General features: G+C 36.6%; 1 protein-coding gene across 1 annotated transcript in view; it reads left to right on the forward strand.

Annotated features, from left to right (window-relative positions):
* LOC106876453 (dynein beta chain, ciliary) overlaps nucleotides 1–24,480 on the forward strand; it is an 855,334-nt gene that overhangs the window by 722,392 nt on the left and 108,462 nt on the right. Inside the window, exons 43-44 of the mRNA XM_089350837.1 lie at nucleotides 1,690–1,851; nucleotides 2,084–2,317. Coding sequence (XP_089206963.1) covers nucleotides 1,690–1,851; nucleotides 2,084–2,317 — 396 coding nt within the window. The remainder of the gene's footprint in view (nucleotides 1–1,689; nucleotides 1,852–2,083; nucleotides 2,318–24,480) is intronic.

Consider the following 24,480-nt stretch of genomic DNA (forward strand, 5'->3'; position numbering starts at 1 on the left):
AGTCAAATCGTCCAACCCATGCTAGCATGGAAAGCAGACATTGAACGACGACGACGACGATGTCCTGCCTAACGCCAACCACTCCAAGAGAGTAGTGGGTGCTTTTACGTGCCACTGGCACGAAGGCCAGTCAGGCGGTACTGGCAATGGCCACGCTCAAAATGGTGTATTTTACATGCCACCTGCACAGGAGCCAGTCCAGCAGCACTGGCAATGACCTTGCTCGAATGAATTTGGCATTTTTTCCCAATACAATCCAGTTCATCTACGTTAAAAATCTGTTTAAGATTTTCTTTAATGCATTAAGAAATTCCACTGCTGTTTGTTTGTTAGCTGATGCACTTTCACTTTGCTTCTTAATGGAGTGATAACTTCTTCACTCCTTAAATCTCATGAACTATCCTTGACTTGCCTTGAACTCTACATCTTTCTCATCTGGATATTTTTTCTTCAGTTCCTCAAACAAAGACAACGCTTTCTCTTGAATGATTTCTTGATCAATAGTAGTATGCTGACGATTCAACTTAACAATCCAAAGAGAAAGAAGACTTTCCATTTCTTCAAAGATTTTGCCTCTTGTCTTATTGATGACAGTGTTCTTCATCCCTGGGCTTCAGATTTGATATGTGCTAAAATTTGGTCCTTATGTACAATTGTCGATACAGTTGTCCAACTCATCCCAAAAGATCGTGCAACTGCTACCACTTTTTCACCTTTTTCATGGTGTTTTATCATACCCAGTTTATCTTCCAGCATCATAGCATGATACTTAGCACTTTCAATATGAATTTTCTTAGAAGCCATGGGGGCAAAAAATAAAGTCACCAATGAATGAGAATGAGAAAGTAGCCGATAAACAGACAAAAACTTATCTGAATTCAAAACAGTCGCAGGAGTCACAAGTGACAACGACGCCTAAGAGTAGATATTAGAACTACAGTGCAATAAGAGCTGTGAAAAACCAATAAATAAGACAACACAGCTGATTTCGTTCACTAACCTACACTACTTTATGGTGTGTATCTTAACATTTACTGTATTTTAATATGATTTTGTATGCTTTTATTCTTACTTATTGTACAGTAATATGATTTTATGTGCTTTTAACGGTTTTCTAGTGATTTTACGATTCCAATATTTGTGGCAGACAGATATAAAGTCAAGTTAAATGACTTGACTCAATTTTTATTTTTCCATATATTATTTTTGAAAACCAATGTATAATCAAAAACGACTTCAATCAAAACAACTTAAGTCAAGGTATACCTGTATATATATATATATATATATATATATATATATATATATATATATAAGCATATATATTGTTTGATAGAGATGGAGTAAGTTAAATAATGTCATGAGAATTTTAAAACTTTGTGAAATATGAAATTAATCATTTTGAAAGGTGGAACTCAAAGTAGATAAAGCTATAAATAACAACATATAGGTTAATCCCTTGCAGATGGAAAAAGTTGAAGGCTGCCTGCAAGACATGAATGAACCTGTATCTTCTGTAAACATGATGGGACATTTGTCATGTTTATAGATATGGGTTCACACCCCAAAAGCAGTTTTCAACTTTTTCCATCATAAGGGTTTAACCCAACATTCTACATGCTATTATTTGTAGCTTTATCTACATTGCATTCCACCATTAAACAGGTAAATTTATCTGTATTTTCTCAGGTTGTTTTGTGTTTCTCACCTGTTGGTGCTACTCTTCGAGTGAGAAGTCGGAAATTTCCTGCAATTACAAATTGTACTAGCATCAACTGGTTCCATGAATGGCCACAAGAAGCTTTGATTTCTGTCAGCCAAAGATTCCTCCAAGAAGCCAATTTATTAAGTGTAAGTAATTTGTTGGTTTTTTTTTATATATATATTTCCAAATATCTTAAATGAGTTGTTAATAAGATCACTATTAGCTTCACCTTCAAAGATAAAATCTTTTATAATTTTTACATCTCCCTTTCAATTGGTTTGACCTTTAATTACAATGAATGTTAAGATAATATTAAGGAACATCAATATATTATTTATTAACATAATTTACAAGTACTTTTTTTCCTTTCTTTTGCAGGAAGAAAAATGTCAATCTGTTTCTAACTTTTTAGCTTATGCTCACAAAACTGTAAATGACATAAGTGTTTTATATCTGCAAAATGAAAGACGTTATAACTACACAACTCCTAAAAGTTTCTTGGAACAAATTAAACTCTATGTAAATCTTCTGAGAGAAAAGAGCCTCAATCTGCAGGCACAAATTATTAGGTTAGAAAATGGATTAGAAAAGCTGAATGAGACTTCATCACAGGTAAAGAAGAATTTAAAATTTGTTGAAAATTACTAATATGAAAATTAGAAGTGACTTATAAATTTTATAGGCTTTGGTTTTGAACTGCTGCAATCTGAGTTCAAATTTTGATGTGGTTGACTTTATCTTTTATTTTTTAGTCAGTTGATTAAAAAATATATACTGCTCTATAAATGTATATGATTATAAAGATTTTATATGCATGTTTTCTTCTATTTTTAATAATTTGAATTCTTCCCCTGAGGAACAAGCTGGTTTCTAACAAAGATACAAAGCTCCATCATTGGACCATAGATAACGCAAACAAAATCTCATTTTGAACTCAAGAAAAGTCTTGCATATATTTACTGCCCCACTTACAAATTATATTTGTAATATCTGAGTTAGCTGGCTGATTTCTTTGTTTTGATATTTCAGCTTATCCAAGGCGATGAGCTGGCAGACACGTTAGCACACTGGGTGAAATGCTTAGCAGTACTTTGTCTGTCTTTATGTTCTGAATTCAAATTCTGCCAAGATCAACTTTGTCTTCCATCCTTTTGGGGTTGATAAATTAAGTACCAGTTGCATACTGGTGTCACTCTGATTAACTGGCCCCCTCCCCCAAAATTTTGGGCCTTGTGCCTAGAGTAGAAAAAATATTTCAGTTTATCCAGATTGTCACTTAGGCATTTATTCACATAATTATTGGTATAAATGGGTATAAATGGCTATAGAAGCTGGAGGTTTCTAAGCAGTTGTCCATCATTGTCCTCTTTCTCTTAGATTTTTGGAGAGATATTCACATCAGCAGGGCAGCTGAGCTCCTTGATGGCACATGCGTTTTCTTGTCTGTCCTAAATAACAATACTTGACCTGTTATGTTAGCAGTTTGCAGAAGTTTTGAGAGTAATGTTCCATTAATATTCCTTATGTTGATGTTTATGTATGTATTTAATAAAAGAGGGAAGGATCTCTGTGTTTATCCCAGGACAGTTTTCTTTTTTCAGAGGGCATTATATATTGTTTTAGCAACAATGTTGTGTCACATTAAGGAGTAGATTGATGACATTGGGACATCTGCTGATTATGTGTGTGGTGTCGTCCACAGAAATGTGACATAATCTATATTTTTTAGTTGCATTTTGGGGTTCCAAGAGCTTCACTTTTGTTCATTGGGTATTTTGTAGCATCCTCCTGCTCTTAGTTTACAAATACATAACCTTTGAAGTGGAATGTGATGTAACAGTCTTTAGTCCAAAAGAAGTTGCTCTTCATGTTGACAGTACTGACATCTTCAAGTCATACTCATGCATAGCCTATTTTTGGCATGCTGAACATTTCACATCCAGGTTTTCTTTAAGATATATTAGTTCAACTGCTTTGGGGTGTATGTGAAGTCATCTAGAAGAGAGTGCTTTCTGAGGAACTCACTGCCAACATATAAGATGTTCTTTTTGCACTAGATTTATATATTGCTGTTGTCTAACAGGTATTGTCTGAGAGAAACTATACAGCATTCAAAGGCTGTTTTCACTGATCTCAAGCCTCAAACTCCTTTACTTCTTCTCATGTAGAGCTTGTCGGTATAACTGTTTCTGGAGGTATTTTTCATATATGTCAGGATCTTACTGTTTTAATGTCTATGAAGTGAATTTCTTCCACAGATCACTCAATTATTCCAAATATTATAATCATCACTTGGTACTGCAAATGCATATTGTCTTGTTGTAAAAGCATATTTTTCTTAGTTTGGTTTAATATTCTTGGGTCACTCTATCATTATGCACAGCATCTTCATACAATATTTTCATCAATGCTGAGGTATTTGTAGCATTTTTCGTGTAGATCATGAGCTATAGAGGGACTGTTGATGTACAGGTTTTCTGTTTGAGGGTCTGATTTTTCCATGTTCAGCAATCAAGTATGAGTACTTCTTTTGGCAGAACTCCATTCCTATATCAGCTGAAAATATTAATTCCAGTGGTTTTTTGGTATTGTTAACATTTTTAGCATAGATCTTCAGGTCATCAACAAGGAAATTATGGATTACATTGGTATCTCTAGCAGTTTGAAACTGGCTTGTAGTCATTGAATTTTTGTAACAGAAAGACCATCTCCCTGGATATTCTTCATCATCATCATCATCATCATCATATAACATCTATTTTCCATGCTGGCATGAGTTGGATGGCTTGACAGGAACTAGTAAGGCCAGGGGCTGTATCAAGTTCCATAGCCTGTTTTGGCTTGATTTCTATAGCCAGATACCTTTCCTAATGCCAACCACTCCACAGAGTGTACTGGATGCTTTTTATGTGGTACCCTCACAGGTGCATTTTAATGGCACCAGCATCACTGCTTTTTACAAAGCACCTTGGTTTTAGGGTCTCAGTTTTGTTGCAGTAATGGTTTCAAGTGCAGCAATGTCCTCTGTCATCTCCTCCATAAGATTCAGCATTTTGAGATTGGCCTTCAGCACTTCATCTCATGTCTTCCACAACTTCACTCCCCTTTAAATGGTCAGCACTTCTTTATGCAACTGTCCTCATCCACCCACATCATGTGACCAAACCAACATAGTCTCCTCACTTGCTCACTGCATATAATTCCTCTTATGCCCAACTTCTCCCTCAGTATACCAATACTCTGTCACATATGCACACTGACATTGCACATCCAGTAGAGCATACCAACTTCATTCCTCTCTAGCCTTTGCATGTCCTCTGCATTCAGGAGCCAAGTCTCACTACCATACAGCATTACAGTTTGTACATATGCGTCATACAATCTTCCCTTCACTCAGAGACAGAGGTAAAAGCTCTCTGAACTTTCCCCATCCTATTCTTATTCTAGCAATTACACTTTCTATAGAACTTCCTCCACTGCTAATTAGGTCACCTGGGCAACAAAAAATATCTCCAGCTTCTAGAGAGCTACTGGGACATTTAAGGAAATCAGTTTCCCATGTATTTGTAGTCTTTATGGCTCCTGTACATCTTCTACATACAAATACTACTTTCTCTGTTAACCTTCCTACAATTCCACTGCACCTGTTATATGTCCATAGCTTGTTCTGGGTACACCAAATGGAATTTCTACTGACACTCTTCCTACATATCAAGCAGGACCATTTACCTGATGGTTGAAGGATCCTGTCTGATTTCTTAGTTACCTTGGTCTTTGTTAAGTTTACTTACAGGTTCTCTTTCCATGCCTGGAATTTCTTTTCTAATTCTATTCCCCTATGAGGACAAGATCATCAGCATATAAGAGTTCCAATAAGCTTCCAGTTTTAAATTCCTCTGTTATGGCCTGGAGGACAATGATGAATAGGAGGGGCTGGAGACTGATGCTAAATTCATCAGTGTACCCATCGCCATCTCTTACCTTACTAACAGCACCCCTGTACATGGCCTCCACTGCTTTCACAAGCCGTTCATCTATCCTCAGCTTCCTCAGGTTCCACCATATCACAGAGCAAGGTACTCCATCAAAGGTTGTCTCTATGTCAACAAATGCCTAGTACAATGGCTTGTTCTTAGGTAAATACTTCTTGCAGTTACCTGACTATGAAAATAGCATCAGTGGTGCTTCAACAATTCACAGGATGTAAAAATATTGTCAAGTTCACGGATGCACTCTGTTTATCTATATGCATTGTCATACATACATATGTGCATAAATATATGCTCAGTCACTCAAACCTCCTTCGAGGTGGTGGTGATTGAAAACATGATTTATTAAAATTGGCATGAATAGACAGTCATTCATGAAGATTTCTAGGAAACTTGAATTGGATTGGAAATTTTGACTGAAAATAAAGTACCTGTAGAAATGTATAGAGATTTGGTGAGAGTGAAATTGAATATTATGATAGAAACTGAAAGTTAAACCTGTAAGAGAGATCAACAGATTGTTAGATGGGAGAGAGAATTCAAGATAGAGAGGTAAATTGAAAGTGAAGGACTCAAGAACTGAAGGAAATTTGACTAATTCAAATATTGTCATATATATGTAAGGGGCAGCAACAATAATAACAATAATTAAGAAGGTTGAAGAATAAGTATAAAATAAATATAAAAACAAACCAGTTTGCTTAGTTGTTTTAATTTAGATGTGTTGTGTAAGACCTCCAGAAGAGAAACTGAAAACTATTTGCTAATTTTCAACATGATATCTTAGAATCAACTAACCAATGAGAATTGAGCGAGAGTGTGGGAATGAGGGATGTTATAAATATTTCCCTGATGTTATACTAGAACACTAGTAAAATAAATTCTTTTCAATGCTTGGAAGGTTCCATAGAAGGAGTTGAAAACTTGTTATCTAGATGACCTAATTAACTGTGGAGAAGGATGCTCTGAATGCATAGTAGCCAAAATTAGAACAGGGTGGAGAATGTTTGGGTTAGTATTACCTCTGTTGACAAGAGTAATTCTGTCTTCAAGCAAGGATTAGGAAGGGTATCCTGTCATAGAAACCATACCAAAGCAGACAATGGAGTCTGGTGCAGCTCTCTGGCTCACCAGTACCATACCAGCATGGAAGATGAATGTTAAATGATGATGATGACTGGAAACAACACTAGGGTTGACAGAAGAGAGTGAAGAGAAAGATAGAGTGGAGGGGTGGTCGTCTGTACTTTAAAAAAAATGAAAAAAACACAGACCGCCCCCACCAAACTAAATTTTAAAAAAAGAATGAAAAAGAAAACGAAAATACATATATGGCTATCAAGGCCTCTAATAATAGACTGGTGAACTGTTTGGTAGCTATTGCGTCTGCCAAACGAGTAGAAAAAACGACTTCGAAAGACTTTTTCATATACAAGATAGGCCGGAAGGATTACGGACGGATTAAGAGAAGTAATTACAGAGGTATCAAATTGCTGGACAAGATCAAGAATGTTACTGAAAAGGTTATGGCCTAATTTAATAGAAATAGAATTAGACTAGATATGATACAGTTTGGTTTTGTGCCAAGAAAAAGTACTGTTGACGCTATTTCCTTTGTAAGACAACCACTTTTGTGAAATTTTTGGTATGCTGTAGAAGAGACTAGATTTATATCTAAAGTTGGTAATCTAGTCATATTCTTTGTTAGTGAGTCCTTTTCAATATAAGTATACTAATAATGTAAGATTTCTCCTCTTTTTTTTTTATGATCATAGTTTTGGGCCTTTTCATAGTACAGAGTTGAGCTGAAAAGTTTATAGGTTGACTATAAAGGAGTGATGCCACACCTGTAAAATCTCGCATGCATTAATTTCAACTCTTTTTATTAATACCACTATTGCTTCTTTCCAGGTAAACTAAGCATCTGATTGTTCAAAGACGACTTCAAAAGTAACTAGTAGTGATTTTGCTTGAAAATGGACAAAATTTAGTATCATGTGTTATCAAGTACCTACAGAAAAAGGGCAAAGCTTGTTACATTAAGGGATGATACTCCTGCTTTATCAACAATGCAAAAGTGGACAGCTGAATTTATCTACAGTGTGCAGCTGAATTTATCTACAGTGTGCAAGTGGGCAGCTGAAGTGAGTCTTGAAAATGATCCAAGATCTGAACGTCCTGCAATTGCCACCACTGAGGCAAATGTTGATTGTGTTCACCACATGGTGATGGGTGACAAGTGATTGACTATAAATCAAATAGCCAATGCTATTAGCATATCCCATGAGATAGTTGAGAATATTCTGCACAATGAACATGGCATGGTTTCTGTTTGGTAGATGCCATGTCTTCTGACACTTGACCAAAGCTGATCACATCATGAGAAAATCTGACATTGTTGAGGCTGATCCAGCTGGTTTCCTTGTATGTTTCCTAACCCAAAATGAGTGTTGGGCTCATCACTCTGAGCCAGAGACAAAAAGACAATCCATGCTATGGAAACACCCCACCTCACCTGCTTCAAAGAAGGTCAAGGTCATTTCATCTGCAGGTAAAGTGACGGCCTCAGTTTTTGGGGATGTAAAAGGTATTGTATTTACTGACAATCTTCAAAAGGGCCACACCATCATTGGAGAGTACTATGCCAACTTGCTGAGGCAGTTATGCAAGGCTATCAAGATCAAACTCACCAGAAAAACTGATGAAAGGGATCTTGTTTCATCAGAACAATGCTCCAGCACACAAATCCTTGATTTCATTGGTTGAAGTGCTTGACTGTGTCTTCAACTGCTTGATCACCATCCCTATCCTCCTGATTTGGCCCTATCTGACTTTCATCTGATTCCCAACATAAAAAAAACACTTACCTGGGAACCAGTATTACAGTGATGATGATGATGTCATATCTGTTGTTGATGACTTTTTTGAGCAGCAGGATGAAAGCTTTTTCATCAATGGGATTCAGGCACTGCAACACTGATGGAAGTAGTGTGTGGAGTGCATGGGGTCTATGTTGAAAAATAAACCTCTTTTGGTCACATTTCATGAGTGTATCTTGGTCAGCCTAAAAACATTTCAACCAATCCTTGTGTGTATCATTCGGAGACATAGATTAGACAAGATTTTATAGAAGACTGTATTCATCATGACTACTACATTTCTTTTATTAGCCTCTTTAACTGTTTTTTCTTATCATTTTAAAAATTCCTTTATGTTGTCCCACTCACTCTTGCTGAAGTTTGATTTGGAGTTTTGTGTGTGTGAGTATGTGTGAGAGAGAGAGAGTTGATATGGATAATTTAAAATGTCCTTTTGGTGGAGTGGAATGGAGTTGCTGTTATTTCTTGCAATCAAATCATTATCATTGTTCTTGTTGTACAGCCTTTCTGTGAGTTATAATGTTCTATAGAATTCAGAAATATTGTCTTTCATTTCAGTGTAATTGTTTCTTTGAGGGATTGGTGTAAATTTTAGTCCTTTAGAGAGAACGTTAATTTTTGTGCCATTCATGTTTCATGATAAAAAATTTGGTCTAATCTTGTTTGTATGGTGTCACCAAGTATTTCTCTTTCTGATGACAAGATCTAAAAAGTGATTACACTAATAACATCCACCAACCTGATTACAATATTCTAATCAGATTGGTTAATGTTATTAACATAGTTTACAGTGTGGATTTGTTGTATAGGATTGTGGGGTAAGTTTTTGAATTTTGTATTTCATTGGCATGTTATAGGAAGATCTCACTGATTGTTTTTCATTTTCCATACTGCCATAAGTAGGATGGTTTGGCAAGAGCTGGTAAGGCCAGTAGTCACACTAGGCTCCTTTGTCTGTTCCAGCATGGTTTCTACAGCTGGATTGCTTTCTAATGCCAACCACTTTACAGAGTGTACTGGGTGACTTTTACAGAGCACCAATGCCAGTGCATTTTATGTGGCACCCACATCAACAAGGTCACCAAACATCTTGCAAGACAAAACTCCTCAGCTGGGAGGAGGGAGTATTATTGAGGTGGAGTGGCTTTGTGCCAGTTGAGAGATAAAGGTATGGAGGAACAAGGATAGGTGTCTTGCTGTAAAGTAGATGTATAGATACACCAGTTGGAAGAGAAAGGAAAGCGAGTTAGGATGTAAGATAAAGAGAGCAGTTGAATAAGAGAGTAAGATAAAAAGAGCAATAGTGAAAGAGATGGTAGCAAAATATGTCCTCAAGGGATATTGGTGTTGGTGAGCATAAATGAGGTGATATAGATGGAGGGGGTTGCAGTAGATAAGTGAGGTGTTAATGATGAGGAACAACATAAGGGAGAGAAGGCACAGAAAGGAGGTGATTGTGGAGGAAGATAATGGGAAATGGAACTGGCCCAAGGTGGGGAGGATGGAAGCTGAGAAAGCAGTGGGGTGTAGTATATGCCTACTCTGCTCTCATGAGATAGAGATGTGATGAGTTTTGGGGAATGAAGTATGGGGGGGGGGGGACAGATAGGTCAGAGAGTATGGAGGTGGGGTGGAGTAGAGCCCCTCATGGACAAGCATTACCAAGGTGGTTTTAGGATATCAATTCTGCTATGGTGGACAGGTCTTCTGGAGTACAACGAGGTGCCAGATATCTTGGTCTTTTGTCATCTCCTTCATAAGGCTCAGCATCTTTAGATTGTAGATTGGAGATTGGACTTCAATACTTCATCCTATGTCTTCCTGGGCCTCCCACTTCCATAAGTCCCATTCACTTTAAGTGATCAGCACCTCTGTATGCAACTGTCCACATCCATAAACATCACATGACCAAATAGTCTTCTTTCATGTACACTGCATCTAATTCCTCTTATGTCTAGCTTTTCTCTCAGTACACTAGTGCTCTGTATACTGATATTGCACATCCAGTGGAACATGCTAACTTCAATTCTCTCTAGATTTCACATATCCTCTGTATTCAGGGCTCATGTCTCACTGTCATATAGCATTGCTGTTCATACACATGCATCATACAGTCTTCTTTTCACTCAGAGAAAGAGACCTAAAAGCTCTCTGAATTTTCTCTATCATATTCTTATTCTAGCAATTACACTTTCCATACATCCTCCTCCACTGCTGATTTGGTCCCCTAGTGATTATCCACTACCTCTATAGAACCTCTGGAGCTTTCGAGAAAATCAATTTCCCATGCATCTGTAGACTTTATGGTTTCTGTGCATCTTCCACATACAAACATTACTTACTCTGTTAACTTTCCTATTATTCCACTGTGCCCACTTGCACTGGGGACACCATATGGAATTCCCACCTACACCTTTTCTATAAATCAAGCAGGACCATTACCTAAAGGGGGTAGGGTCCTGTCTGTTTTCTTGCTCAATAGAACCTTGTTCTTTTCTGTACACTAAATTCATCCCTGTACTCATGGTTAACTCTCACCTCACTGACAGAATCTCTGTACATGGCCTGTACTGCTTTCACAAGCCACTCATCTATCCCTAGATTCCTCAGAGCCCACCATATCACACAGTCGAGTACTCAGCCAAAGGCTTTCTCTAATCAACAAATGCCAAGTTCAAAATATTCTTAGTCAAATATTTCTCCTACAGTTGCCTGATTATAAAGATTACATCAGTAATGCTTCTCTCCAGTACAAAACCAAACTGCATTTTATCTAATCTGATTATGTTCCAAAATAATTGGGCTGTAACTCTTTCAATAACTGTCATAACCTGGTCCAACAATTTGATACCTCTATAATTACTTCTATTTAAGGCATCTGCCTTAATCTTGTAGCAGCTGACTAATATGCTGCTACACCAGTCATTGGGGATTACACCTTTCTGACTAATCTGATTAACTATATGAGTGACCAGTTTTACATTTTACATTTTACACTCTTCACTGAGAAATGATTTTTCACTTACAAGCATCTGCTTATCTTTGTTTCCGGTGAGAGTATGATCAATCTGGCTTGTCTGTTCATCAGATTGAAAAGTAATTAGGTGGTTGGTTTCCTGAAGTCAGTGTTGCAGATCAGCAAGTTATTTGCATCAACTCCAGGACCCTTGATCCTACCTCATCTCTAGTGTAAAAGCACACTATAAAATCTATAGGAGTGTTGCCCAACATGACTGTTGAAGTTTCCAGCTATGATAATAAAGTCATTGTCCTTCGAAGGGACTCATAGAAACAGTCCTTCTATTCATCAGCTTGTCCAGCACATGGAGAATATGCAGCAATAAATGTCATTGTTACATTAGACAAGACTCTTCTTAACTTGCTAATCCTATCACATACCTCAACTACCTTGATCACCTTATCTGGCAGAAGCCTATCCCATCAGTACAGTCTATCCAGAAGAATTCATATCAATGCTCCTTACCCACAAGCAATGTAGCTACCTCTTTCATGCATCAAGCGTCTACATTTCTCCACTAGAACACTTCAACAATCTCATCAGACCTACTTTTCATAATGCTGACATTGATTGTGGCTGTTCTAAGTTTGTGGACATGAAAAGAGTGGGAGAGTATGTGGAGGATTGTGTTTGACATCAGGGAAGAGGAAGAGTACTTTCTTGGGAACTTGCCTGGAGGCAGTGGATCCTTGGACATGTCAGTAAAAGCAGGATAGTTGTATATGTATAAGCTACTCAGTGATTACAATCTCCCCCAATTTCACAAAGTTTTCAGGAGCAAAGACCAGCAAGCATGGGAGGGGATGGGGTGGGTGTAGGTAAAGCAGTCATATGGTGCCAATCAAATTTATTCTGGTAATATAGAGAGTAAGTGCACTCCTTACACACTCTTTCTCATGCACAAATATAAGTATATGAAATATATACATGGGCATTAGGCATAGAGGCATATATACATATATATAATTGTAAATATAAGTAAACTAACTTGGGTGCCCAAAACATAAAACTGTATCACATGCATACATTCTGTTATACACTTTACATTCACACATACGTATGCATGCACACATCTGAATTTAATAAGGAGTGGGTGGGGTAAGGGAAATTAGTTTTAGTGGTTGCTCATGAGTCTTCACTTATATAAGCCCCTGAATATGTGGATTAATCTAGCAGAGAATTTAAAAATCTGTTTACACAAATCAGAGTCTTATAATAATTCTGCTTTTCATTGCATTTCTTAGCCCATTGGTAATGCTTTCACATGATTATAAAGAGGGGGAGAGAAGCATCCATGCCGTGAGGTAGAGGGAATGTTATTGTAATGCTTTCATGTAATTAGTTGAAGGGAAAGAGAGGAGAAAGAAAAATAAGAGAGAAAAAGAGGATAAGGTGAAGAGTGAAACAGAAAGAAAAAGAGGGAGAGAAAAGCGTTCATGACATGAGGTGGGGGGAACGTAATATTTATTACATGGTTAAAAAAGTTAGTTGAAAGTAGAGGAGGAGAGTTAAAAATATAATTTTATCAGCAGGGTGATGTTCTGATGGTAAGCTTAAAGAAAGGCACACAGAAAGAAGAGAGAGAGATGTGGTGGTGGTGATGGTGGTCTTGGTGGAGGTGGAGGTGGCAGTGGTGATTGGATAGTGAAAAATGTTTTTTTTTTATTGAACTAAGTTTTTTTATATTATGTATCACTTAATGCATGTGCATATGTGCAATTCCATGAAATATTCACACTTATTTATGTAGCAGAAAAATGCAATTTAACTAAAGATTGTATCATATGTACAGAATTTTGTTTTGTTTATGGGGAAAATGGAAAACTAAGAGTGAATATTTTATGAGCGCTGTGTATTAAGTCTATAACATTGTGCATAAAGTGTATTAAGTAACCATCATTTTCCAATTTCTTTCACTTTTCAATGAGTAGCAGATGAGTGACTAACTTTCCATACAGACACAATACATGCTATGTTTTCAGGTTTTTCGGAAATAACCCAAAAGGTTTACCATTAATTTGTGAAATATTCATGGGTCCCGCCAGTTCAAATAAACTTCCTTACTACCCCTACTTTGACAATGACAACGATGCCAAATAATATTAATATTCATTGGTATGGCATCTGTTGGTACAGGGAGAACACTATAGCAAAGAGACTGGGAAGTTTAAATGAATGTTAATGAAAATATGTATTCACGGATATTCCTAGCAATAATAATACAGTAAAAAAAACTGCAGCATTGGGGTTTTCTATCAATGAAATTGGAAGATCAAAACAGTAGGTAGCAAGTTACATTTTATTAACAAGAGAAAGAGAAATTTGTAAAGTGACTTATCTTAGAGCATGTAGACAGAGAAAGAAAAAAATATTAGCACATGTCTTGCTCATCAGCAGAAATATATTGAAAGTAGCTGCCCATGAGTGTTCACTTAAATAAGTCCCCAAACATGTAGATTCATCTCACAGAGAATTTAAAAATCTGTTTGCACAACAAGAATTTGAATAACCTCCCTTACTACTCTTGCTATGATGACAACAACAACAATAAGTAATATTAATATTCATAGGCATAGCATCTATTGGTACAGAGAGAAAACTATAGCAAAGTTCTCACCTGCAATATATTTGAGGTGCTGCTCATGAGTCTTCTGCCTAAATAAGCCCCCAAACATGGGTACTGTCAACCTTGAGGGTAGTTATTTCTTATTTTATTACTTTTTAGTGAAGTACCCATGTCACTGGCTTGATGGTAATTAGTAAATGTTGAGGCTGATCTTTTATCATATTGTTTAGAACAACCATGTGTGATTTTGTTTCTCTTTTTTTCATAAAAGATTCTCAGAAACGTCTCTTTTAGAAGTTGATTACATAATTTTCAAACCAGTTGGCATTTTTCCCTAGTGCTGAAGCAGTCACTACCCTTAAAGGTAGAAAATTTGCCTTTTGGAAAAGATTCAAAACAATAACAAGACTGATATATATGAGAACTAGTTTAACTCAGCATTTTCTTTCTGCCTATACATGCTAGGTCCTGCCCTTGCACCCAATCTGCTCTATTAAGCATTTGCTCCAAACACCCATCCGTCTATCACTCTTCTAATTATGCACTACTTAGCTGCTGTAATTACTTGTAAGTAGAATCAGCACATATTTCATCTTCCTCTTTTTCCTTATCAGTTACCTTTTTATCTCCCTGCAACCACTTCCTATTAACATCTATTCCTCATTTTCATTATCATCCCTTCCTGCACTATTTCTCACTGAACACTCCATTTCTGAGCCTTCTGTTTATTTCTTCCTCTCCTCTGAGCTACATCTTAGGTCTGTTATACCTCATCTTTAACACCTGTTATATCTACTATCTTTCTTAACACCTTTCCATATCCACCATCAATGCTCCCCACTATATCTCCCATCTCTAACCATCTAATACTATTCTCTCAACTGTTATGAAATTAGCCTCTCTCTCCTTCCCACTTCCTTGTTCCACCTTTCATATTCTCTCTTATACTCACCTTCTTGTACTTAGAGTTTGATTTGGCATGTCATCACTGCAATTTACATCTTCTTCTAAGCTACTCCTACCCATCCTTATATAATGTGAGGCATTCGTGTATTTCCTCTATTGCAAGACATCTGTGTTTGTCCTTGTACCATACTTTAGCCTCTTAACATAATCTATCTCGCTTTTTCTCAAATATACCCTCATTCCTGTTAAGCGGGCTTATTCTTTTCATCATCATCAACATTCAATGTCCGTTTTCCATGCTGGCATGGGTTGGATGGCTTGCCAGGAACTAGCAAGGCCAGGAGCATCACCAGGTTCCATAGTCTGTTTTGGCTTGATTTCTATGACTGAATGCCATTCCTAACACCAACCACTCTCCAGAATGTACTGGGTACTTTTTATGTGGCACCATCACCAGCACTTTTTACGCGGCATTAACACCAGTGCTTTTTACATGACACCAGCACCCATATCTGTGCTTTCTATGTTGCAACTTTGTTTTATGATCTCAATTTTGTTGTGGGTTGGCGGGTCTTCTCAAGTACAGCAATGCGCCATACATCTTGGTCTTCTGTCATCTTTGTAAAGTTCAGCATTTTGAGACTGGCCTTCAATACTTCTTCCCGTGTTTTTCTGAGATTCCCTCTTCCACTACTTCCCTTCACTTTGAGTGATCAGTACTTCTTTATGCAAATTTCTTCAACCATTCACATCATGTGACCAAACCAACACAGTCTCTTCTCTTGCACACTGCATATAATTCCTCTTATGCCCAACTTCTCTCTCTATACTCTGTTGCACATGCACACTGACTTTGCACATCCAGCAGAACATACCAGTTTTGTTCATCTCCAGTCTTTGCATGTCCTCTATGTTCAGGGCCCAAGTCTCACTACTATGCAGTATCGCAATTCGTACACATGCATCATGCAATCTTTCCTTCACTTGGAGAGAGAGACCTTTGGTTGCTGACAGAGGTAAAAGCTCTCTGAACTTTCCCTATCCTATTCTTATGCTTTTCCAATTTCCTTTTCTCTTCTTATAACTTGCTTGGCAACCACACTAGTGCTGGTTGCATAGAAAAGCAGTACACACTGTAGTTGGCACGTGGAAGGACATCTAGCTCCAAAAACCATGCCAAAAATGACATTGAAATTCGATGGAGTCCTGCTACTTGTTGGATCCTGTCAAATGATCCAACCCATGCCAGCAAGGAAAAAAAAAACAGACATTAAATGGTGATGATGATGGTGACGACGATGATGATGATGATGTATGCATGTATGGTTTTATGTGATTTTAGATTCACTGTTCCAAAATTAAATTATTTCATGTTCTCATGACAGCATATATGTTTTGTAGATAGATCTCATTACATAAGTATACATAGGTTTTTAAAATTTTTACTTGGCAGATAGATACAAAATGGCTCAAGAGCCAAGAGTTTTGTCACTTTTGTAACTTACTACTAATTAAAAATAATAAAAAGGTGCACACATACACATGCACACACACATATATGGTGATTGCTCCATCTTCACAAATGATTGCCACCTCTCTGAGCTTCCTCACTGTCAAGGGCACTTCTGACTTTCTGTCATTGATCTCTCGGATGACTATTCAGTCCCACTGCAAATCTGCTTAGTTTGAAGCATAGGTGACAGATGAAAGTTGTAACTTCCACTGGAGTGGTGTATGATTCCTGTGAATTGCCATATGTCACTGCAGACCCAAAATTGACTTGTCAGCCCTTCCACACACTACACACATTGAATCACCCAATCTTGGAGGAAAAACATAGCATACAGCTAATCTATCAAGGGTCTTCAGGCGGTTGGCATACTCAGCCTTAAAAGGAATATACAACCTCATATTTTACACATCCAACATCTTATGTTCATATCGAGGTTCTTTTATGTACACACACACACACACACACACACACACATGGTGCAATTAATATCAGATATGCAGGCATAGCAGACTGTTTCAAATTTTTTTTTTAATGTTTCTTTCTACAATAATACCAACACCTCCAGCCTAAATCAGTTACTTGTTAATTTCTCTATTTGAGAGACTCACAAAGACCTGGACAACCATTCTCACTTTTACAAATGAGAGGGGAATGATCATCTCCAATGTTACATTTCAAAGGGAATATTCCTTCTGTAACTCTTCATTTTGGCATTAAATCCATTATCATTCTTGCTACAAGAAATGAATGGCTACATGCCAGGGTCTACAACAGCTAGAAATATCAACATAACTTATAATTTGCTAAAAATGGTAAAAATGCCAAAAATCAGCAAGAGTTAAAGATTTCAGCTGGTATCGGAATGAAATTTGGCCAAAGAAATGTTAGTATTTGATTGTTGAATGTAAAAAATCTGTCCTCTCTTGGACCTTAAACCTGTGCACCAACTGTCTCAGTATTTCTCCTGTTCCACACAAAGAATACTACAAATACTTAGGCATTAATGAAGACATCAGATGAGGGTGCTGTAAATAAAAATAGAGATCTGACAGTATTACGCCAGACTTAGAAAAATATGGCAGTCAGGACTTTCTTCTTACAAGACAGTATCCCACAATGCATTCACTGTACCAGTGTTGATTCCTAAATGTGGGAAACTTTCCCAAATGTGGGAAAGTCTGTAGAGGAAATCCATTTCATAGACATTAAAACCTGCAAAACTCTGACATCAACTGAAAACTTCGACAGAGTCTACTTAGGAAGAGATGAAGGAGATAAAGGTTTGAGTGCAGAGAGCCTTTGGATGCTGTATAATCTCTCTCAGACAGCATCTGCTAAACAGCAGCGGTAAAAATAAATACATAAACTTAGTGCTGGAAAGCGAAGAGAACACTATCCCACAGTGAGCTCCTCAGGAAGTACTCTCTACCTTATGTCCTCCCATACAACGCCAAAACAACTGGGCTAACTAACATACCTCAAAGAAAACCTGGATGTAAAATGCTCGACATACCAAAACTAAACTATGCACGGATATGTTTCTCGAGGACTCAAAGAAGACAGTAATATCAACATGAATCACAGCTTCTCTTAGACTCAGGACTGATACAGCACATCACACTAATGCATTTGTAATCCCAGAACAGGTGATTGCTAGAAAATGCCTAATAAGCAAAAGAGACAGTGAAGCCCTTGGAGCTCCAATATGCAACTGAAAATATAGATTACGTCATATTTCTGTGGAAGACCTTACACATGTGATTAGAAGCTCCCAAAATATAACCAAGATACTACTTCACTATGCGACATAATATAGTTGATAAAACAATATACAATGCTATTCGGAAAAAAAGATTGTCCTGCAATAAATATAGAAAATCTCCCTTTTATTGTATACTAGCAGTATAACCCGACGTTGTCCGGGTGTGACTTATTACACCATCTACGATAAGTCTTGCTAGGTGAAAATCCACTAAAAAAGAAAGCCTTACAACGAAAAAACCCTTATGATGTAAATATATTCATAATTCAAAGGACGCTGAAATTAATAGGGAAAGTCTGAAGGCTGTTTTGCGTAAAATTATTAAGTGTACGTAAATTTCATCCATCTAATTGGCTATACAAATGCTTGTGCAAAACAACTTTTTGCGCTGCCTTGATTATACATAGCAGGGTAATTCCTTTTCGCAGGAGGTAGAACGGCAATTTCTGATGAAGCAATTGCTGGCTATCTGTTGCTACACAGTTCTGCCAGAATTCTATCAGATTGGGCAGTAGATGTTGATGCACCATTTTGCATTATGTTTAAAGTAGCTTCTGGAATGTGGTGAACTGCTGCAGTCTGTTGCTATCTTTTAAACCGGTTGCTTTCTTTCCCCCAGCAAGCTCTCTTCTTTGGAGGCATAATCTATGTACATATTATACAGTACAACAAAAGTTATAGCAGATGGCAGGGTCGGTAGTTTTCACATTTCGGTAATCTTTCAGTTTAACTAACACCTGCACGATTACGTAACGCTAACCCTAAAACCCTAACCCTGACCCAAAAACCATAACTTTAACACCCTAATGAAAATCGTGCAGGTGTTAATCTGAAAAATTACCCACATTTGTAATGAAGTTCACTGATTTGCAATGTGTTGTCCATAAGCTCCGTAGTTTGTATATTTACAAAACATTGACGAACATGAGTTATCTTGTAGTGAATGCTTGTGTGTACGTGCGCGTGTATGCGTTTGAGAGAGCAAGAGAGAAGAGGGAGAGAGGAAAAGAGAGAGAGAGGGGGAGAAAGGAATAGGGAACGGGAGCAATGAAGAGAGAGAAAGAGAGGAAAGGAGAATGGAAGACAGTTATAAAATAGCAATGCGTGCACATGTTTATATAAGAAACACACAGAAACTAAATCTTATATCTATAATGTTGATGTTTGTATGTGTTTATATGTATGTTGTTGTCACAGATCACGTATGTGTGGTTGTGTGTGTTTTTTACGTTTCTATGTTATGAAAAATATGTTAGAGGTAGAGGGGAGAGAGGAAGAAGAACGAAGAGTGAAAAGGTAGAAGGAAAGAATAGTCTTAAAGCAAGTTAATCTATGACTTTGTATGTATCACTTTCTCTCTCTCTCTCTCCCTCTTTTACTCTTAATCTGTATATTATATGTTGAGCGCGTGATCAATGTGTAAGAACGCTGGTACAGGTAGAAGGGAAGAAATATAAAAGTTGCTAGAAACAACAGCCAAATCTCCCTTAAATCACACAAAGTAAACGGAATTTTAAAAATCTAATTACTGCACTGGAAAGTTCACATCGAGAAAATTCCATTGATGTAAAAATTTGTATGAAAAAGTGGAAAATGTGGATTTCTATAAACTTTTAAAAAGGCTTTACACAGATACAGAACTTCAGCATTTATATATTAAGATGGGCAACACACACACATATACTAAATAAAAAAAAATGACAGGTATTTGTATGTATGTGTGTATTAATGTGTATTCTGTGTCTCTCTATGTATATGGTAGTAAGTAAATGCGTTTTAAGAAAGATGATTCAAAAAATTCAGTTTGTAGGGAATAAATGTTTGACTGTCGATCGTATTTGGAAGAGACTGACAGGAATTTGTATGTATGTGTTTATTTGTATGTATGTGTGTATTTGTACATATGTATATGTGTATTCAAAAACATCTATATTTACACTTTAAAGTTGGTTTTCACACTCAACCCTGTTCTGCAGAATCAGTGTAGCGACGGGAGGCTTGTGCCCATCTCTACGTTCTGAGTTCAAATTCCGCCGAAGTTGACTTTGCCTTTCATCCTTTCGGGGTCTAAAAAATAAGTACCAGTTGAACACGGGGGTCAATATAATCGACTATTCTCCACCTGCCTGAAGCCACCCTTTTGTGAAAAATTAAAAATAATAATAATAATAATAATAATAATAATAATGACCTCTGCCGATCAAACTCCCAACCCACAACTAAGTCTTAAGTGTATATATATATATATATATATATATGGGCAACACACACACACACACGCACGCACACACACGCACACACACGCACACACACACGCACGCACACGCACACACACACACACACACACACACACACACACACACCACACACACAGTAAATAAAAAATGTTAGTAAGTAAAAGTGTTTTAAAAAAGATTGTTAAATTTTTAGATTAACCCCGGCACGATTTTCACTACAGTGTTAGGGTTAGGGTTTTAGGGTCAGGGTTAGAGTTAGGTAGGTAATCGTGCGGGTGTTAATCTCAAATTTATGAAAAGATTTTCCAAAAAACTCACAGTTTGTGGGGAATAAATGTTTGTCGATCGTAAGTTGTGTGGCTATTTTTGTTGTTGTTATCATGGTGAAGGACGGAGTTCGAAATAAGTTACAATTCCCGCCAATTAGAATGAGGTATGTATATGAAAATGAAACCATTAAAGTGAAAGTATCTGTCATTACAGTATCGAAATGTAATTGTTTCAGTTTTGATACTGAAATAGTTTTCTTTTACTGTCAGTGTTTCTCCTTCCTTTCTTTTTGTATTTGTTGTTGGATCGTTTGTAAAGGTTCATAAGAGAAAGTAGGAGTTGAAACAATTTGTAAAGGTAGTAGAAAGAGGAAATTAGATTCTATTAGGGGGAAAATGTTATTTTGTGTAGTTTTATGGATTTTATTCGTTATTAGGTGTTATTTTTATGGAAAAAATGACGCTGTGACCTACATTATGGTATTTAGAATATTAATTCCGATTCTTTAATGCAAGAAATTTGGAATTGTATAAATGTATGAATTTTCAACATACACACACACACAGAGAAAAACCTACCTTTTATAGATAAGACTAGAATGACTTGTCATTTATTGATGTAAGTTATATTTTAGATTCAATGAATCAAAGGATATTGTAATGGATCATAGGATCTATGTAATTCATTGATTTTCTTTAAAGTATTATATTTATAGGTAAGAATTGTTTCTTTGTTGAATTTCTGTTCCAACCATTACTGAACCCATATCATTAGATACTTGGTCATTGTACCTTTGTGCATGCTCACCAGCTGGTCTCTATCTGCACAAATTGACAATTTAAGATTAGGTTTGTTAACCAAAGATGCCATAGTTTTAATTTGTCTAATATTAAGCTCATTATTTTCCAAAAGTATCTCTTGAATATCTCTTGTAATGTGTAACTTTGTTGCAGGAAATCTACTATTTCTGATGTTAATTTGGTCATTCAAATCATCAATAAAATTAACTTGTGCATATTTAGGAATATTTTCATCTGTATTATAAAATGAACTTATTCTATGGTAAATTTGACTTTGTATTTTGAAAACTGGCATGAATCCCACTAGAGATATTGATTCACCAATCTAAAGGATATCATTGAAAACAATTCATTATATTTTTTTAATAACTTTTAAAAAGTTTTTGGAATCCCAATTTTCCCCCAAGCATTAATTCATTTAAAGGTTCAGGTTATCTTTCAATCAAATTTAATCTAACTTTACCATTTGAACAACATAATCCTTTAGGTTCATCCTGAAATAGTTTTGCACACCAATGCTTACAAACTACTGACATTGTTCCTAAATTTGATAGATTATCATAATTTTTAGTTGGATCATAATCGAATGTTGCATTTGTAAATGATTTAACAGGAGTACATTGTTCAGCATATCTTGATCTTTGCCCCATAGTCTGAAAATTTCTTGTCACAATGTGCAAAATTCCAATTTCCTCTCTTATTTCTTGTGTTGAATTTTCTTTCAACACTTGGTGGGCTAATCTGTTTTCTTCTCTAATTTCATTCCTTCTTTGAAGTGAGAGTCTTTCCTGTCTTCGTCTTTGATACTCTCGATTTCTTGCTCTTTGAATTTATAATGGGCATTGAAGGCTTAGATACCTGTGGAGTATCTCTTTCTCCCATTATAATTGCTTTGTAGTTTCAAGGAGCTGAAATAGGTCGCTGATTTGTGATGTCCATGCAAAGCAAGGTGATAAGAATGGCTCCTTAAGAATGGCTCCTTAGTACATCTCATGGTCGATACAATAAATATAAATAGAACAATGCATATATGTGCCAGAGGGAAATAAGAGACACAACTAGATAGAATGTTTAAGAGAAGATTTATTGATATGTTAACATGTGTGATTGTGTGTGCGTCATATATACAGAATAATAGACAGGCCATCATAAGAATAAGATTTATGTGTAGGCATAGATGTATGTGTGTTAAGAACATACAAGGATGGCGACGAAGAAGAAACAGTGAAAGAATCTATAGCCATCAAAGTGAGGAGTAAGTTCATAGACACAAAAATGATAAACACCAGTTCGTAGTCAATTGTACACAGTAGTTGAAATAATGTATCAAGAAGTTGCAGCGATGATGCAGAGCCAGTTGCGGTACATGTCATACATGAAGTTGTGGCTGTGATGCTGCTACCTGGGTCACTTGGTACAGGAGTTCTCGCAGGTTGTATATTCACTGTTGATCCATGGTGAAGTAGTTCATGAACAGTGCAGTGTTGTAACCTGGGTGAGTTGCTTGTTGAGATGTGTACGTAGAGAGATGTTGACGTTAGGATGAATGGTGGTGGTGGAGATGGAGGTTGCTGAATGCTGTTGGACGAAGTTGATGAGTCTCCACATGGCTGCTGTTGTGTTGTCACTAGAACCGGTGGTGTCTTGTGTGGCCAGTGGCCAGACCTTAAAAGGTCTGGAACTGAATGACATCAAGACGAGGAAAAGTTAGGATTTTTATAAGGAGTTGTAGGCTCAGCCGAGGTAGGAAAACAGTTTGTGACCTTATTTGAAGGCTGCGATTGGTTGGGTTGCATATTGGCATGCAATAGGGCAAGAGACAAATTGTGCCAATACCAACCAATCAGAGTATTGGAAACAAAAGGGTCCAAAATGCGGCCAAAGGCTAGCTGTTATCTACTACGTTCATATGTATGTATATATAATAGAGAGGAGAGGAATTTCACTCAAGTGTACACTACAAATTTCTCTCTTGTTTTCACTCATTTCATTTCCCTTTTGGCATTTTCTTGCTGAGGCATTTAAAATTTTCCTTGTATTGTTATTTATTACACTTCCATTATTGTTTTTGTTTAAGTTATTAGTTGCATCATTTAAGTTTTGGTCAGTTCTTACTTGAGTAATAATTTCTTGCACCTCTATAGGCTGAGAATTTCTTGCCAGAATGTGGGAAATTCATATTTCCTCTCTTATTATTTCTAGTGTCAAATTTTCTCTCAACACTTGGTGTTGAGAGGACAACACTGTGTTCTTCTTTTAATTGAGAGTCTTTCCTGTCTTCGTCTTTGATACTCTTGATTTCTTGCTCTCTGAATTTCTCCCTCTTCTTTACTCATTTCATTTCTTTTTTGGCATTTTCTTGCTGAGGCATTTAAAATTTTCCTTGTATCATTATTGCTTACACTTATATTATTGTTGTTTAAATTATTAGTTGCATTATTTAAGTTTTGGTCGGTTATCATTTTTATGAGTTGTATTAACATTGATAACATAATTTTCTGAAACAACACAATTGTTAAATGAATTTGTATCATTTGCTTCCATGGCAATCATTATATATATAACATTTAAGTTATTGCTGTTGATAATGTGATTTTCTGAAGTGAGACTATTATTAAATGAAGCTATCATCTGCTCACAGGAGAGATTTGGCTGCTATTTCTAGCACATGCAGCTTAAACTTCAGATGGATTCTTCGTGAAGAGAATGGTAACTGACAATGGGAACACTGAAGGGTGTAACAAAGAATTTAGAAATGTACTTCACCTTAATGTTGACTTTAGACATCGTATTTGGGAAGAGCTCGAAGATTAATAATTATCAAGCAAAAGTGA

The sequence above is a fragment of the Octopus bimaculoides genome, chromosome 1, assembly GCF_046866305.1.
Source record: "Octopus bimaculoides isolate indiv1 chromosome 1, ASM4686630v1, whole genome shotgun sequence".
Taxonomy (NCBI): Eukaryota; Metazoa; Mollusca; class Cephalopoda; order Octopoda; family Octopodidae; genus Octopus; species Octopus bimaculoides.